This window comes from Hipposideros armiger, unplaced genomic scaffold, assembly GCF_001890085.2.
Source record: "Hipposideros armiger isolate ML-2016 unplaced genomic scaffold, ASM189008v1 scaffold_106, whole genome shotgun sequence".
In the NCBI taxonomy this organism is placed as follows: Eukaryota; Metazoa; Chordata; class Mammalia; order Chiroptera; family Hipposideridae; genus Hipposideros; species Hipposideros armiger.
Genome location: NW_017731456.1, coordinates 2,070,216 through 2,085,927, shown reverse-complemented (window position 1 = coordinate 2,085,927; position 15,712 = coordinate 2,070,216). Strand labels below are relative to the sequence as shown.

General features: G+C 36.4%; 1 protein-coding gene across 23 annotated transcripts in view; it reads right to left on the bottom strand.

Moving 5' to 3' along the window:
• Positions 1 to 4,923: 4,923 nt before the first annotated feature.
• SGIP1 (SH3GL interacting endocytic adaptor 1) overlaps positions 4,924 to 15,712 on the bottom strand; it is a 194,061-nt gene continuing 183,272 nt past the window's right edge. For all 23 annotated transcript variants that reach the window (XM_019646736.1, XM_019646737.1, XM_019646735.1 and 20 more), the window contains 4 exons: positions 14,192 to 14,394; positions 8,979 to 9,043; positions 8,230 to 8,394; positions 4,924 to 7,264 (listed from right to left, as the gene is read on the bottom strand). In XM_019646736.1, the coding sequence (XP_019502281.1) occupies positions 7,242 to 7,264; positions 8,230 to 8,394; positions 8,979 to 9,043; positions 14,192 to 14,394 (456 nt within the window). In that variant the 3' untranslated portion in view covers positions 4,924 to 7,241. The remainder of the gene's footprint in view (positions 7,265 to 8,229; positions 8,395 to 8,978; positions 9,044 to 14,191; positions 14,395 to 15,712) is intronic.

Below are 15,712 nucleotides of genomic sequence, written 5' to 3'. Positions count from 1 at the left end.
ATACATTGCCACTTTGTAGGCATGAAAACTAAAATATGATCATTTCATTTATAGAGATCTTTTCCTACAACAGAGTGAAAAATAAAAATTATTTGTATATTGAAACCCGATAATATTCAAACAGTTTAAAAACCCAGATCTATGAATTGCTGCTTGACCTACAGTGAAACCCTCCTCATGGAAATGATTCGCATATCATCATACCAACACTTGGCTTTTTCCAGAAAAATTATTCAGCAGCAATATTCCAACTCCTTAGATTGAAAGAGAGTGAGAGATTAGACAGGAGCCAATCTGTTTCATGTGTATCCATTTAACAAAGCAAAACTAAACTTAACAAAACTAAATACTGACCTGCAAAATCAACAGAGCTATTAATATTATAGAATTAGCATCCTAGCATCTCACAGGAAAAGAAAAATATCTGTATTTGGACTTTGGGACATTAATCCCAGTGATAGTCATTTGGTATACTATTTAAAGTAGTTTGAAATAATGATGTATAAATAACACTAAGCATTTGTTTGCCAAAAAAACCCACAAAATAAAACAAAACAAAACTGAAAGAATGAAAAAGAAGTGTCCGTGAAATAATACACAGCTGAACAAGTGAGATTGAATTAATATTTGCATAATTACTCATTCAATGAAATATTTAAAAATGATAAGTGGCTTACCATCTATCAAGCTGATTCACAAACTGAGTTAAAAATTGAACTCTATTTAGAGAAGTGTAGTTATTCAGGTTTATTTTTTTCTGTCTAATAACAGTTTATTCAGGAATTTTTTTAAAGGAACTTCATTGATTATTTTGTGTAGAAATGATCGATTTGAAAAATAAAGCAAAGCATAAAAAAACTGTTAAATGCTCATTAATAGAGTGTAGAGTCCTGCAAAATCTATGCTAAATAGTGCATTCGTCTTAGCTTTAATTAAAATGTTTTTCATATAATTTCATATAATTTTACAAGATATGTAAAAATGCTGTCAGCATTGATCTATCATGATTCAATTTTTAAAAGCTGTTTAATAAAATATTACCAAAGATTGCTCACTAGCATTAATTTCACTCTACAAAAGATTTGGACTATCAGATAGTGGTCTGATGTGGGGGTCATACGTACATATCTTAAAAATAATACTTAAAATATTAAAACAATTTCATTGTTTTGTTTTGAATATTTGAGATGATAAAGTTAAATTCGCTAAGATGTACTAATAAAATTTAAAGTAGATACTAATTCATTTGAAATGGTAGGAATTTTCCTTAAATTGAAAACAAACAAACAAAAACCCAGCATCTTTTCAAAGTGTTGCTGGTTACATTATTTGCAGATGTTGAAAAATACATAAACTGGTGTTAAAACTTTTCTAAATTTCTTCAAGCTGTGTTGAGAAAAAAAAGAGTTTTCCTGATCCAATAACTTTCTTAAGCTTCCTTAAAACACTAACATTTATTATCAGTGTCGAAGGAGCACTGATGGTACAGGATCATTTATTCTCAGGCCACAGTGAGCATTTGCCAGAACCAGTAGACCTGAACATGATTTGGAAAATACTGGAATATAGGTGAGTGCAGTAGAAGTATCCTTTATTTATTTCCTTTTAGTTATTAAGGAACACATAAAAATGTATTTGCTTTTCATTGAAACATCTTTTCTTATAAGGTTAAAGATGTATCTAGAACAGGCAATGTATCACCATAGGATAGAAAGAGGCTACCAGAAATACTATAAATCAAAAGAAAAATAACCATAGAAGTCAAACCTAGAGAATAAATTATTACACCCATGGTGAATGTCAATAAGGAGGTGGCTTTCTCTCATAGAAATATTCATTTAGGATAGAAATCAGATGTTAAACATAAAGGACAATCAAGAGGTCTGATCATGGTCAACTCAACGGATCCTAAAATTGACATTCCCTCAAGAAGGATATTTAAATTTTAATTAGATATTAAAAATGCAACTGTAATCTACACAAGACAGAACATGAAAGCAATTACACAAGAGAGAGGCTAGTGGGTTTTTGTTGTTGTTTGTTTTTAATATTTGGAGACTTAAACACTGTATACTCCTATCTCATTTTCCCCCCATACATTCCATGCAGGAAAAGTAGTGTAATGGTATCCATGCTTAATTCATGAGTGAGCCAAGGTCATTTAAACGTTGTTTGCCAAATTTAAAAAAAAGAAAGAAAAAGTAAGGAGCAGGAAAATGCAATCAAGATTCAAGAGAAGTGCACACAGTAAAAAGAGGGTAGGGTGGGTCATCAGAACAATCCGTTTATCAGTGTAACATGAATTGATTTGTTCATTCGTATCAACACTTTAATTTGACTCATTTCAAGGAAACATCACATTTATGTCAACTTTTAAAGCGCTATCTAGAGATCACCCTCATTTTGTTATCTTAAAAATTATGCTTCTGTTAAAAAAAATTGATATCAGAAACTATGTAAAAATGAGTACATTTAGACTGAATGGGATTTTGCTCAAATGTGTAATCTTTTTGGGAAAAAAATCCTTAAAAAAAAAACCACCCACAAACTGATCTTAGTAGATATCTGCTCATTTTACTGTGTCATTCAACTTTGAATGACAGGCTGTAATTATTTTGGAGAAAATCTGCAAAAAAATAAAAGGTTGATAGAACTCTTTTGGAATGACAGTAGTCCACGCTTATAAAGCATCCAATTCAAAGGCCTAAAAAATAAATAGGGTCAACTCACAAGTTTGATGTCTGAGTGTCCCTTGCAAAGAGGCAGACATTCATTAGGACTTTGTGTTTGGGATGAACCACAGCTTTATCACCCCTACTGCTTCTTTTAATCGTTCAAGACATTGATGAAAAAGATAGAAATATGAAAATGAGAGAGTGAATTTCAGGCCACTTTGATACTGAGATAGCACAACAGGAAAACTCTAAGGAAAAGATTGGGATTTTCCTAGAAAAAGCGCTCTCTCTCCTTTCTCTCTCTCTCTCTCTCTCTCTCTCTCTCTCTCTCTCCTGAATGAAAAAAATTAATTTGCTAGAAAACTGGTATTCAACTTAAAATTTAATGTTTAAAATCTGATATAATGTCAGAACTAAGAAGGACCTGAGAGATATGCTAGGGCAGTGATTCTCAAATTTTGGGTGCTTGTCAAAATACATATTCCTAAATTCCATTTCTAGAGATTTATTCCTTCAATATAAATTTATTGATGCCTGCCATCTTCTAGGCTCTGGGGATATAGTTGTGACTAAGCCAAAAACATTGCACTTTTAAAATAAATGATAATACAAAAAAATAAAAAATAAAATAAATGATAATACAAGTGATCCACATAGTCATAGTTTGAGAAACATTTTTTTCCAATAATTTTGTGAGTAGAATAATCCTTATTTTGATACTAATTTTTCGTAGCACCTTTACCTTTGTATTGAAACAGATTATGTATAGTAAAATAAAACAGAAGGGTTTATGCCCCAGAATGAACAAGCAAAACAGCTCAGGGACTCCCTCTGCAGTCAAGACAGCTGGGTTACTTCCAGCTGCTGTGGCACTTTGAACAAATTAATCTAAGTCTCAATGTCACCATTTGTAAAATAGGAATTAAAAAGAGTACTTCCAATTTTTGAGTTGATATAAGGATTAAATGAGCTAATATCTAAAGTGACTGGTACAGTTAGGGCCGGCCGAGTGGCTCAGTTGGTTAAGAGCTCGCTCAAGAGTTTGAGCTCTGAGCAACAGCAGTTCGAGTCCAGCCCGAGCTGAGCAGCCGCTGAGCTGCCAACAGGTAGCAGGATGGCTCAGCTAAAAAAACAAACAAACATAAAGTGACTGGTACATGGTAAGCACTCAAGTAAATATCAATTTTTATTGTATATCAGTCAATTACTGTGATTGTAAAAGTTGGCTTTCAAAGCCCCCAAAGGTGTATTTATCTGAGTCAAGTAGAATCACGTAACTTCTGAGATGGAAGAAACTTTATAGATCATTGATGTGTTATTACGGTGTTGAAACAGTGCCCTGGGGTGCGGAGGAGGTCCCCAGACTTAAACTGCTGGAAGAGCTCCTTCATTGCTTAGAGCTGTTTTGTCTAACAGGATTCCATGCGCAATTCTATTAGAAAAAAGTCCTGCTGTTACAAAAAGCTTGAAAACCACTGGCAATCCCAGTCCCTCCTTTTAAAGATGAGAAAATGAAAAGGTCAGTGATCTGCCTAAGATCACACAACAAGAGTTAGTGTAGTTACCAGGCTTCTTTGAAAAGAAGAAATGAAAACATGTTTAATTGTGGCCCCAAACACTATGCAGATTGAGAGGGAGTAAAAATACATAAAAACAAAAATAATATATTTGTGGCTTGACTTTCTGGGCTGTCCTTTTCTGTTCCCTTGAAACCATTTGAAATGTGGGCATTCTTTCTTTACAGATGAACTATATTCCCAAATGCCATACCGTGAATTTTCATTTTGGCTGTAGGTATAGCAAAGAATAGAGCTTTAAAAATAATTAAAAACTTAATTCTTAGAAATTATAAATTCCAATTATGATAAAATTCAGACTAATATGTAATAAGAATTTATTTGAAAAGAAAACGTATTTTCCATGTTGCCAAAATAAAGCAGTATCATTCATACTTTCTATCTGTTGGAACAGAACCTTTTTAAATCATAATGCTCAGGAAATGGTGTTCTGGTTAATGAGACCCCTTTCTTTTTATTTTAACCCCTAGTTTCGAAAATCTTAATATGGACGAGTTCATTTTGTTCTGTTTTAGGAATTGATAATGAACCTGACTTAATGTTTCTTCTATACTGAGACTTTTGTATTGTCTAAGATCATTTTTTCTAACATGAATTCTTAATGCACAGTTACATGGGTACGAGTGTAACAGGAGATTATAAACTACAAGATTAAAAAAAACCACCCAGAATCTCCCTGATATGAGTTTATTGTGTTATTATTTGTCCTATTTTCTGAAAGGAAAAGGGATATAGTCTTTATTGAGGTTCTGGTTATTCAAAGTTTAGTAATTTTGGAATCACTGACTTCAATTCTGTTTCACAAAGACCAATGAAGGGATCATAGGATATCATCATAGTTTCAAATTTTAGTTCCTGGAAACATTTGAGTAACATTAGGGACTACTGTAACCTATGTTTTAAATTACATTTTTACAATATCAACAAAATTATTCCTTGACAAAAAAAAAATCCTTGTGTTTAATTACTAATTCACTCCAGAACCATAAAAAATAAAATATAAAGAGCAAAACATGAGAACAGTAATATTTACACATTTTAATATGCTTTGTGTTAATATTCAATACATTTTCATGAACTGATTATTTAAAAACGCATTTTTATATTCATATGCTGGATAATTCCCAATGTTTGGCTGCTTACTTTCCATTGGTTTCAGTGTTTGAAATTTCCCCTTGTTTCATGGAATTTAAGTTTTTATTTTCTATTTTGGTTTCAAAATCAAATTGAACATCTTTACTTAAAATGAGTATATTGATTACTTGTTCAAAAAACTTCAACACAAGACCAATCGAGAGTTTGTTTGAATAGTCAGAATTCTTCTAAGGTAAAACAGATCATTTTGAATATTTTCTGGTCAAGCACTGATTGAGAAGTACAAATATTAATTTAAAAAGTTCCACTATAAACAACCGCCAGTCACAATCTCATTTTAAGAGTAAGACTTACAAAATTTAATTTGATTCTAAAATTTAAAGGGGCTAAAGATTCTTTGTCAAATATGAGTGAATGTAAAATAAAATTTAGCAACTAATGATAAATAGAACTTAATAATTAGTTCTTTAACAGTATAACCTAGGATAGAGATTTGCTTACATTTAATAAGTTCTATGACTTGAAGGAAGATTCACATTTCAGATTGTAATGGAGGAAGGTTTTACAACTGAGATCCCTGAAGAAGTGCTTCTCTATTCTGAATTCCCATATCGTGAGGCCAGGCTGAGTAATTAAAGTTTTTACTATACATTGAAACAACGAAATCATGACAAGTTTTTGATAACTTTTCTTTTTGATTCCCCAAGAATGGCAAAAATTTATAGCTAAATATAATGAATCTTATCTAAAAGGAAATTTATTGCACAATTATGGGGATAGAATTTCATTTATAAAGCTTATTTTTCTCCTTCCCAAGTGATATAAATGATGACAATTAAAATTCTCCTTCAGGGTTTAAACAGGGAACTAAAATTTTTTTCTGAGATTTTTAGTACTAGTATTTTGATTCCTGTGGGTAAAGAGGAGCATACGTGGAACCATTCTCCATGCTAGACGGGAGAAACTCTGTTTAGAGTAATTGTGCAAAAATTGTTAACCAGTTCAACTATGGAAAGTCTTGAAATTTTAAAATCACTGTTTTGGTTTTAGTCTGACTGATTATTCAGTAATCTCTACGTTTGCTAAACTGTAGAGAGAGGGGGAAGTAGTTAAGACTTCAACATTTTTACTCTTGATTATAATTTCATATACTTAAACTTTAAATATGAATTGCTTTCCCTTTTTACACAAGTTATAAAAATAAGAGGCCCTGTTTACACAGTTTGCATTTTTATGAAATTTGCAGTTTGAAAAAAAAGCTTTTTAAAAAGTGGTAATTAATGCTTTTCTTTGAATATGCTGTAACCTTAGAATTCTATTTTCTGAAATAGTTTCTGAATTTAACCCACTAAACATTTGAAGATAGAATTTTTATTTAGCACTAGAGTAAAACATACTAAGAACTGAAGAAAAAAAAGATTTTTTTCTGGTTCCACTTAATTTTCTTTGTATGTGGCACCCCCTTTATGATACCTATCAATATTATATTTAAATTTTATATATTGACAAAATGCAATCTACCTCTGTAAGCACTGTGCCATTCAACAGTACTACTATTAAATTTACATACCACAGTTTAAATTACATCCATTTCAGGAATGGTAAAATGCTAAAACTCAAGTGTCTAACTGCCTTACTGGAATGAGTACAATTTACAAATACAATAATTACATTTTAAAACCATAACAATATTACACCTAGAAGTAAATACTGTAGGACTGGTCATCATGGTATTGTGTGACGGAAATCATTGCTGAAAACTCAGGGACATTTCCAGCAGGTAGATCCCAAGTGCAGATTTTGATTTGTTTTTAATCAAACCCAAATTGAAACCTGTTTCTCATACAACAGTTCTCCATCATATGAGTCCTCCAAATCCTTGCATAAGATTTTATTAGTTATCTGCCAAGTATTTTCCTGCAAAACAAAACAACGTATCAACAGATTACCTGCTAATTCAATCATGTGATTATTAAATGGCTAACATTTCTATTCCTCCTGGAGGGGTGCAATACTAATATAGAATGCATAATGTATTTTGAGTTTTCAATTTTCCAAATCATCTAGTCGCCTTTTCACATCTCCATATATAAACATTTTGCAGAGGTTTGGGTTTTGACCAGAATAGGGAGATTTGTTCCTGGATGTTAGAATCCAAATTATTTTAGGAAGAGTGGTCGTACAATTACTTTGCAATCTGGGTCATTTCTGAGAGTGAAAGGAGTATAATGAATAATTACATCAGTACAGTAGCACAAAAGCTAGGACTTATCCCAACAAATCATTGACAAGTATGATTACCCTAGTATTGGGGAATCCCCTGCCAACAAATGATCGTGTGTGCCAAAAAACCTGTCTCATGGCTTCATTCAATTCATGGGAAACCAGTTCTGATCTCTGGCCTAGATTCTTTAAGGTTGCTATTAAAGTGAAAGATGGATCCTTTTAGATCTCAGCTAGGTCTGACAAGTCTAAAATCTATAAAGTTCCGTTGGAGAACAAAAGTTTTCAGGTAAAAGATAAATTCAAAGGCAAATAACATTTATCTTCTTTGTCAATACAATAAAGTAGGATTTTCTCCATCAACCTCAGTGTGAACATCTACATAATAGGAATAGCTGGTCAGCCCCACCTAGGGAACAGAGCCAGAGCCATGACAAGTAGCCAGGGCCTTCCTGATTCCTGATTTCTAGTTCACTGTCCTAGTTTTTACTTCATTCAACAATTGGTTTGCTTTCTAATTGGGATGATTAGAAATAGGGGTTGGGAGTGGGGAAGAGGAGGAGGAAGAAGGTAAGAAAATCACCACCTATTGCTTCTTAAGGAAGAGGAGCTAAGGCAACATTGTTTTTGCAAATGAAACTCAAAAGAGACACACTTACCTGCAGCGAACCTTTTCTTGATGAGTGAAAATCGATAGCCTGCTCCCACAAGTTCAATGTCACAGCCAGAAAGGGTGCTTCCTTCACTTGTGAACTGCACAACCAATGGGGAAGGTTTGCTTGGGCCCTCAGATAACTGAAATCTTGCCAATAAAGAACCCACCCCTATAAAAAGAGCATGATGTATTACAAGATAATAGTCAACATAGCAATTCTGGAAACAATTTTGGAAATTGCATTCAAAAGTTAACATACAAAATCTAGCTTAGAAAATAGTAGATGTTTTCAAGACAAAATGGTAAGGAATAAAATTGAATATCATTAAATATTATGACTGACTCCTTTTGCACACCGATGCAAGTGTAATTTAGCCAGATGAAACTTTGGGAGCATGCTACTTAGAAAGCAATGTATTTCCCAAACGTGTGATTATTATCAGAGGAAAGTGAAAAATGTCTAAACTATCAAGGAGTGTGAGATCTGATACACAGTGGAAAAACGCCTCATTGAAAGCTCTTCTCTGCTTTAAGTATGATCTGCTTGATGTGAGGTCTTAGGCAGAAAAGGGGAAGTGGAGGAGTCATTGAAGAATTACTTGCTTTTATTGGTTGAAATAAGTATATATAAAAATAAAGTGAAATATTTTGCTTGCTTTTAGTGCTTAAGTATATTTTGGTTAATAGTTGCCTGATACACGAAAGCTATTTCAGCCTTATACATTAAATAAAGTAAGCCTATGATTACATTACCTCCATTTTCTGACTTTTGAGAAATATCAGGAATCTTCCACAATATTCTTTGTTGTTCAGCATTCCTAAACATAAAATAGGTAAAAGATTTTTGCATACACAAGATTTTGTTTAATGGATGCCATATTTTTTCCAGATAGTATTAATTAAAAAAAAAAGGATCTTGGAAATTTTAGCTATAATTTAACCATTATCTATCTATCTATCTATCTATCTATCTATCTATCTATCTATCTATCTATCTATCTAATCTATCATCTATCATCTATCTATCTATCTATCTATCTATCTATCTATCTATCTATCTATCTGTGCATACATACATAAATGCTCTCCTTTCCCGTTCTTTATTGTAGCTAGCCACAGCACTACTAGATAGATAAATATTTAGAGGAAAATGTAGCTATTTTTTTTAAAAACACATCCACTGAAAAGAATAGATGGGAAGTGTTAGTTAATTAATTCTAGTAATTTATTTTAAAAATATTTTTATTAAAAATATAGCTAACACAATTTTATATTACTTTCAGGGGTATACCACAGTTATTCAATATTTATATACCTAAAGAAGTGATCACCATGATAAGTCCAGCAGCCATCTGACACTGTAGCATGCTGTCACAATATTATTGACTATATTCCCCATCCTGTGCATTACATCCCATGACTTATTTGTTTTATACCTGGAAATTTGGGCTTCCTATTTTCCCTTCACCTTTCTTCCTACTTTTTAAATTTTTCAATTACAGTTGACAGCCAATATTACTTTATATTAATTTCAGATGTACAACATAGTGGTTAGACATTTATATAATTTAAGAAATGATTCCCCTGACTAGTCTAGTACCCACCCAGCACTATACATTGTTATTACCATATTATTGACTATATTCCCTATGCTTTAATTTACATCTCCACAACTATTTTGTAACTACCAATTTGTACTTTTAATCCCTTCACTTTTTTCACCCAATCCCAACTCCCCTCCCATCTATCACCCTGATAAATCTAGTACCCGTCTGACACCATACATAATTATTATAATATTACTGATTATATTCCTTATGCTATATCCTACATCCCCATGACTACTTTATAACAACCCATTTGTACTTCTTAATCCCTTCCCTTTTTTCACCCACTCTCCCAACCCCCCTCCTATGTGGCAACCATCAAAATGTTCTCTGTATCTGTGAGTGTGTTTCTGTTTTACTTATATATTTTTGTTCTTTAGATTCCACGTGTAAGTAAAATCACATTGCATCTATCTTTCTCTGTCTGACATACTGCACTCAGCACAACACCTTCCAGGTCCATCCATGCTGCTGCAGATGGCAAGAACCCACTCTTTCTCATGGCCAAGCAAAATTCCATTGTATATGTGTACCGCCTCCTCTTTATCCTTTCACTGATGGACATCCAGGCTGCCCCCACATCTTGGCTATTGTAAACAATGCTGTAATGAACATATTGATATGCATGTCCCTTCAAAATAGCATTTTGGGTTTCTTTTGATAAATACCCAGAAGTGGGATTACTGGGTTCTTCTTTGTCTCTTGTTTTAAAGTGTATTTTGTCTTGTATAAGTATTGCAACCTCAGCTTTCTTGTTTGTTTCCATTTTCATGAAATATCTTTTTCCATCCCTTTATTTTCAGTCTGTGTGTGTCTTTTGACCTGAAGTGACTTTCTTATAGGCAGCATACTCATATGTAAAGGGTTCTTATTCATTCAGCTGTCCTATGTCTTTTGATTGGAGCATTTAATACATTTAGTTTGAAAGTAATTGTTGACAGATATGTAGCTATTGCCATTTTATTATTCATATTTTTGATCTTTTCTCTTTCTTCTCCTTCTCCTTCTTAAAGAATTTCCTCTAACATTTCTTGCAATACTGGTTTGGTGATGATGAGTTCCTTTAGATTTTTCTTGTCTGGGAAGCTCTGTCTGTCCTTCAGTTCTAAATGATAGCCTTGCTAGGAAGAGTACTTTTGGTTGTATGTCTTTGCTTTTCATCACTCTGCATATTTCATGCCAATTCTTTATGCCCTGCAAAGTTTCTGTTGAGAAGTCAGCTGACAATCTTATGGGGGCTCCCTTACAGTACTAGTTGCCTTTCTCTTGCCGCTTTTAGGGTTTTCTCTGTCTTTAATGTTTGCCATTTTAATTATGATGTATCTTGGTGTGGGCCTGTTTGGGTTCATCTTATTTGGGACTCTCAGCACTTCTTGGGCTTGTATATTTATTTCCTTTACCAGGTTAGGGAAGTTTTCAGTCATTATTTCTTCAAATATGTTCTCATTCTCTTGTTTTATCTCTTCTCCTGCTGGTACCTCTATGATGTGGATGTTGATATACTTGATGTTGTCCCAGAGGCTCCTGAAACTATCCTCAACTTAAAAAAATTTCTTTTTCCTTTTTGCTGTTCTGATTGTTTTTTTTCTGCTACTTTGTCTTCTAAATTTCTGATTCGATCCTCTGCTTCATGTAGTCTGCTGATGATTCCTCCTAGTGCATTCTTCATTTCAGTTATTGTATTTTCCACTTCTGACTGGTTCTTTTTTATGGTTTCTATGTCCCTTTTTATGCTTTCTATTTCTTTATTGAGGTTCTCACTAAGTTTCTTGAGCATCCTTACAACCAGTGTTTTGAACTCTGTGTCTAGTAGATTGTTTGCCTCCATTTCATTTAGTTGTTTTTGTGGAGTTTTCTTCTGTTCATTCATGTGGGACATGTTTCTTTGTCTCCTCATTTTGGCTGCCTCCCTGTGTTTGTTTCTGTGTATTACATAGGGCTGCTATGTCTCCCAGTCTTGGCCAGGTGGACTTATGTAGTAGGTATCCTGAGTGGACGCATGGAGCAGACTCCCTTGTCACCTGCTTTGGGTGTCCCAGGAGTGTCCCTTGTGTGGGTTGTGTGTACTCCTCTTATTATAGTTGAGTCTTGATTGCTATTGGCATGCCAGTGGGTGGGATTGACTCTCAGGCTCACTGACTGTGGTGTTTGGCCACATCCATAGCTTATGGGCTGCTGTATGAGGGGATTTCCCCACTGAGTGGAATTCACCCCAGTGGGCTCTGCTGCCTGTTGAGACTGCCCTTTGTGTGTGTCACTTGTAAGGGCTAATTAGGCAGTGCTCTGCTATGGTCTGAAGTCAACCTCCAAGTATGTTGGTTCTGGGGCCAATGGGAAGAGGCTCCAGTGCAGGCCCAAGTCACCCGCTGCCTGTGACCAGCCCAGTGATTACCTGGTAGGCACTACCAAGTGATCCATGGTTGTTTGCTGCCTGTGCTAAGGTTGGAAATGTGGGAGAGGCCACGCTGTGAACCTAGGATGGCTGCCACCAATACCAGGCCTGGGATAGCTTTGCAAAAAACCAGAAACCCTAAGGTCTGCTGCCACCTGCTGGCTCCTATAAGGTTTAGCTGCTGACACAACGTTGTGCAGTACACAATTTGGGTGAAAGGCAGGGTCTCAGGGAGTCACTAGAGTGGGAAGAGTTGTGATCAGCAGCTTAATGTAAATTCTGGTTTGGTGCCAGTGCTGAGCCTCAGAGCATACTAAGGCCAGTCACCGCCCACCTGAGGTCCATGGAATCTGATATGTTTTCCAAGAAAATGCAATATGGGCAGGGCTGGCTGCTCTCTAGAAAGTACCTCTTGCGATGGGGGACTTGGGTAAGGTAGGGTCCCAGTGTGTCAGCAGGGTGAAGCATCAGAGCTCACCAGGTCAATCAGATTCAGATTTGGCCATAAGCATAGGGGGAAGGCTCAGTACAGGAAAGATGGTGACTGCCTACTGGCTGCATGGGACGAGGACCCTACACAGGAAAAACAGTGACTATCCCTCCAGTCCTTGCCTTGAAGCCACACACCTCAGCCTGACCCCCAAATGCCTCTCCCCTCCCTCCTCCTCCTCCTCCCCAGTCACTGTCCCTCCACTGGAGCCCAGGGTGAGTGTCTGTGAGCAAGTGCGTCTGTGTGTGGGGCCATTTAAGAGAATGTCTGGGTTTCCCACAACCTTCCATCTCACCCGATGGTCGGAATCCCTACTGTTTTTCACAGCCAGATGTTGGGCATCTCTTCCTAGCACTGCTACTCTGGGCTGGGGTTCCTAGCTCCCCTGGGGGGAACCTCCATCGCCAAGATATCCCTCCTTATGCTCAACTGCTATCGGAAGTTTGGGGCCGACCCAGTTTCACGTTTCTGCCCCTCCTACCAGTCTCAACATGGCTTCTTCTTTATAATCTTAGTCATAAAACTTCTGCTCAGCTAGACTTCAGATGGTTCTCCAGGTTGGTTGTTCTATAATTTTGTTGTAAATTTAATGTGTTCATGGGAGGAGGCAAGCACAGTGCTTATCTACTCTGCCATCTTGAATCTCTCCTAATTCAGGTAATTTAAATTGGAGCTGTCATATGGCTGACATTCTTGTTTTTAATGTTCTATTTTTTTCTTCTAACAATCATATGGAAAAACTAGAGTATTCTTTTCTGAGAGAATAAGTTCTTTTTAGCAGTTGCTATTGGTGTCTATTCAATTTCTCTTCCCATACCTTCTCTAATGTGCCTTTTTATAGTCCAGAGGTTCCACAACACAACCCTACACTTCTTAGACTTCCCTGCAGTTACGGCCTTAGATGCAGATTAGACTACACCAATTACATACACTCCTTGAGATTTGGGGGATAGAAGGGAGAGAGATGCCATTTTTCTGCTGCTTTCTTGGCGATTTTCTGCTACCAGCAACATAACTGAGTTGTGGGAATCTTCTAACAGCAGAGCTCCAGTCCAGTCTCCAGTTTTGTGGGTGTTGAGACGCAGTTAAAGCGGTGTCAGTCGTAGCTTTCTCATCCTTGAATCAGCATGACAGTGGTGAGTTCTTGAATTCAATGGCCCCACTAGCAGCCTTCTAATGTTTCTTCTCGGTTCTGGGAGAGATAGCAGCTCCTCTGGCCAGCCAGTTCTGAGGTCTTCTGAGAAACATTCTTGGAGATCCAGCCCAAAGCTTGTTCTTCTAGCACGTCTACCATTATGTGAGCATCTAAATCCATGTTAAATCATTTTCTGCTTAATTGGTTTCTGTTTCCTGCCCTGAACCCCAACACACAGGCCTGCTGTGATCTCCTCTGGTAGGAAACACAAGTGCCAAGTCTGTGATACCTTTGCCCAGAAGGAGCTCTTTGGGGAAGGAAAAGGGGTCTGGGGTTCCTTACCAGACTGCTGGGGGGAGCACGGCCTGGAGTTTGGTTACACCTCCATCTATGGGGACCAGGAACTGCACATTGTTGAGGGCCACAGCGGTTGTCATGGCATCCGTGTTGTATTTGTAGTCGATGCGCAGGTCGGTGCTCGCTGGCTCACACCGCCAGTTCACTGCCAGGTTCAGAGGCGTGGACTGAATGCCCTGGGCAGACACCTTGCCAAACGACAGAAAAGAGAATATTTAAGGCTCAACTGTTGATCTGAAAGAAAACCAGAAGCTGTGAGTCTCTCCCATAGGAATGTTCTTAGATATCAAAACGTCATTATGTTGTTTGTGCTGCTCACAGATGAGCTCTCAGTGGAAATCACCATGAAGGGTGCCATGTGAGAGAGAATTGGTGTGTTGGGTAAGTTGTTGCAGATTAAAAACATAAAATCAATTACTAAAATCTCCATAGCACGTTAGAGTTTTCAATGCACCATCAGGAGGTGGTAGCACACTGGTTAGGAGCTGAGGCCAAGGTGTTAGTCCTGGGTGTGAGTTCTGATCGTCATGTACAAGCTGAGTGATCTTGGACCAGGCACTAAATCTGTCTGAGCCTCAGTATTTCCTCATCTGCCAAACGGGAATTATAACAATATTTACCTGTAGAGCTGTCAGGCAGATAGAAAGAGATGTTTTATGTGAAACACTCAGCATAGTGCCTAGTACATAGTCAAGAATTAATGTTCTAATGCACGCTACTTATTAATATTCTTATCACACTTGCTCTTCACAACAAATCAGTTAATTAGACAGAGCAGGTTATTATTACTCCTTTGGGATTTGCCAAAGTAAGGGCTTGAACCCAGGTCCTCTAACTGGAAGTGCTGCATTCAACTGTCTACTGTCAATTCTAGTTAGAATCAGTTGTGAGTTTGGTCAAGAAAAAGCCAGGTTTGAAGAATCAATAAAAATTGATGTTCTCTAAAGACAATTGATATCAACTTGAGTTCTGGGTCCGCAGTGAAAAATTATTTCTCGATTGTTCACTGTGATGATGCATAGCTCTAGGAGATTTTCCTTTTCCAAGTACATGCACGCTGCAGGGGCTGTGTAGGTGGTATCTATGCCCTTGCAATTTTATTCATAGAGCATGAGTCTTGCTGGTGTTGAAGAATATAAACAGCTCTCTATTGGTCTAACAATGTCTGCACATATGGACACCATAGGGAAAGGGCCTGAGGGCAGGCTGAGCTCACAAGGCAGGAGTGGCTGCTGCAGAAACAAGCCCAGAAATTGGGTCTTTTATAAAATGACAGACATGGCTTTTGATGACAATTTTAGTTAGATAACCATTATAATAGTTTTTAAACTTTAAATATTGTTAACAGCACAATCCTCTGCAAATAAACTTTTATTTGGAAATCTATTATTTAAGGTAGATCAAAAGCAGAGCAGTCTCGCCCTTCCACTCCTTTCTGCACCTGTATCTTCAGCAGGAGTTCGCAACTTGATAGTAGCTGTCTTCCCAGCAAGGGGCTTTATGGAT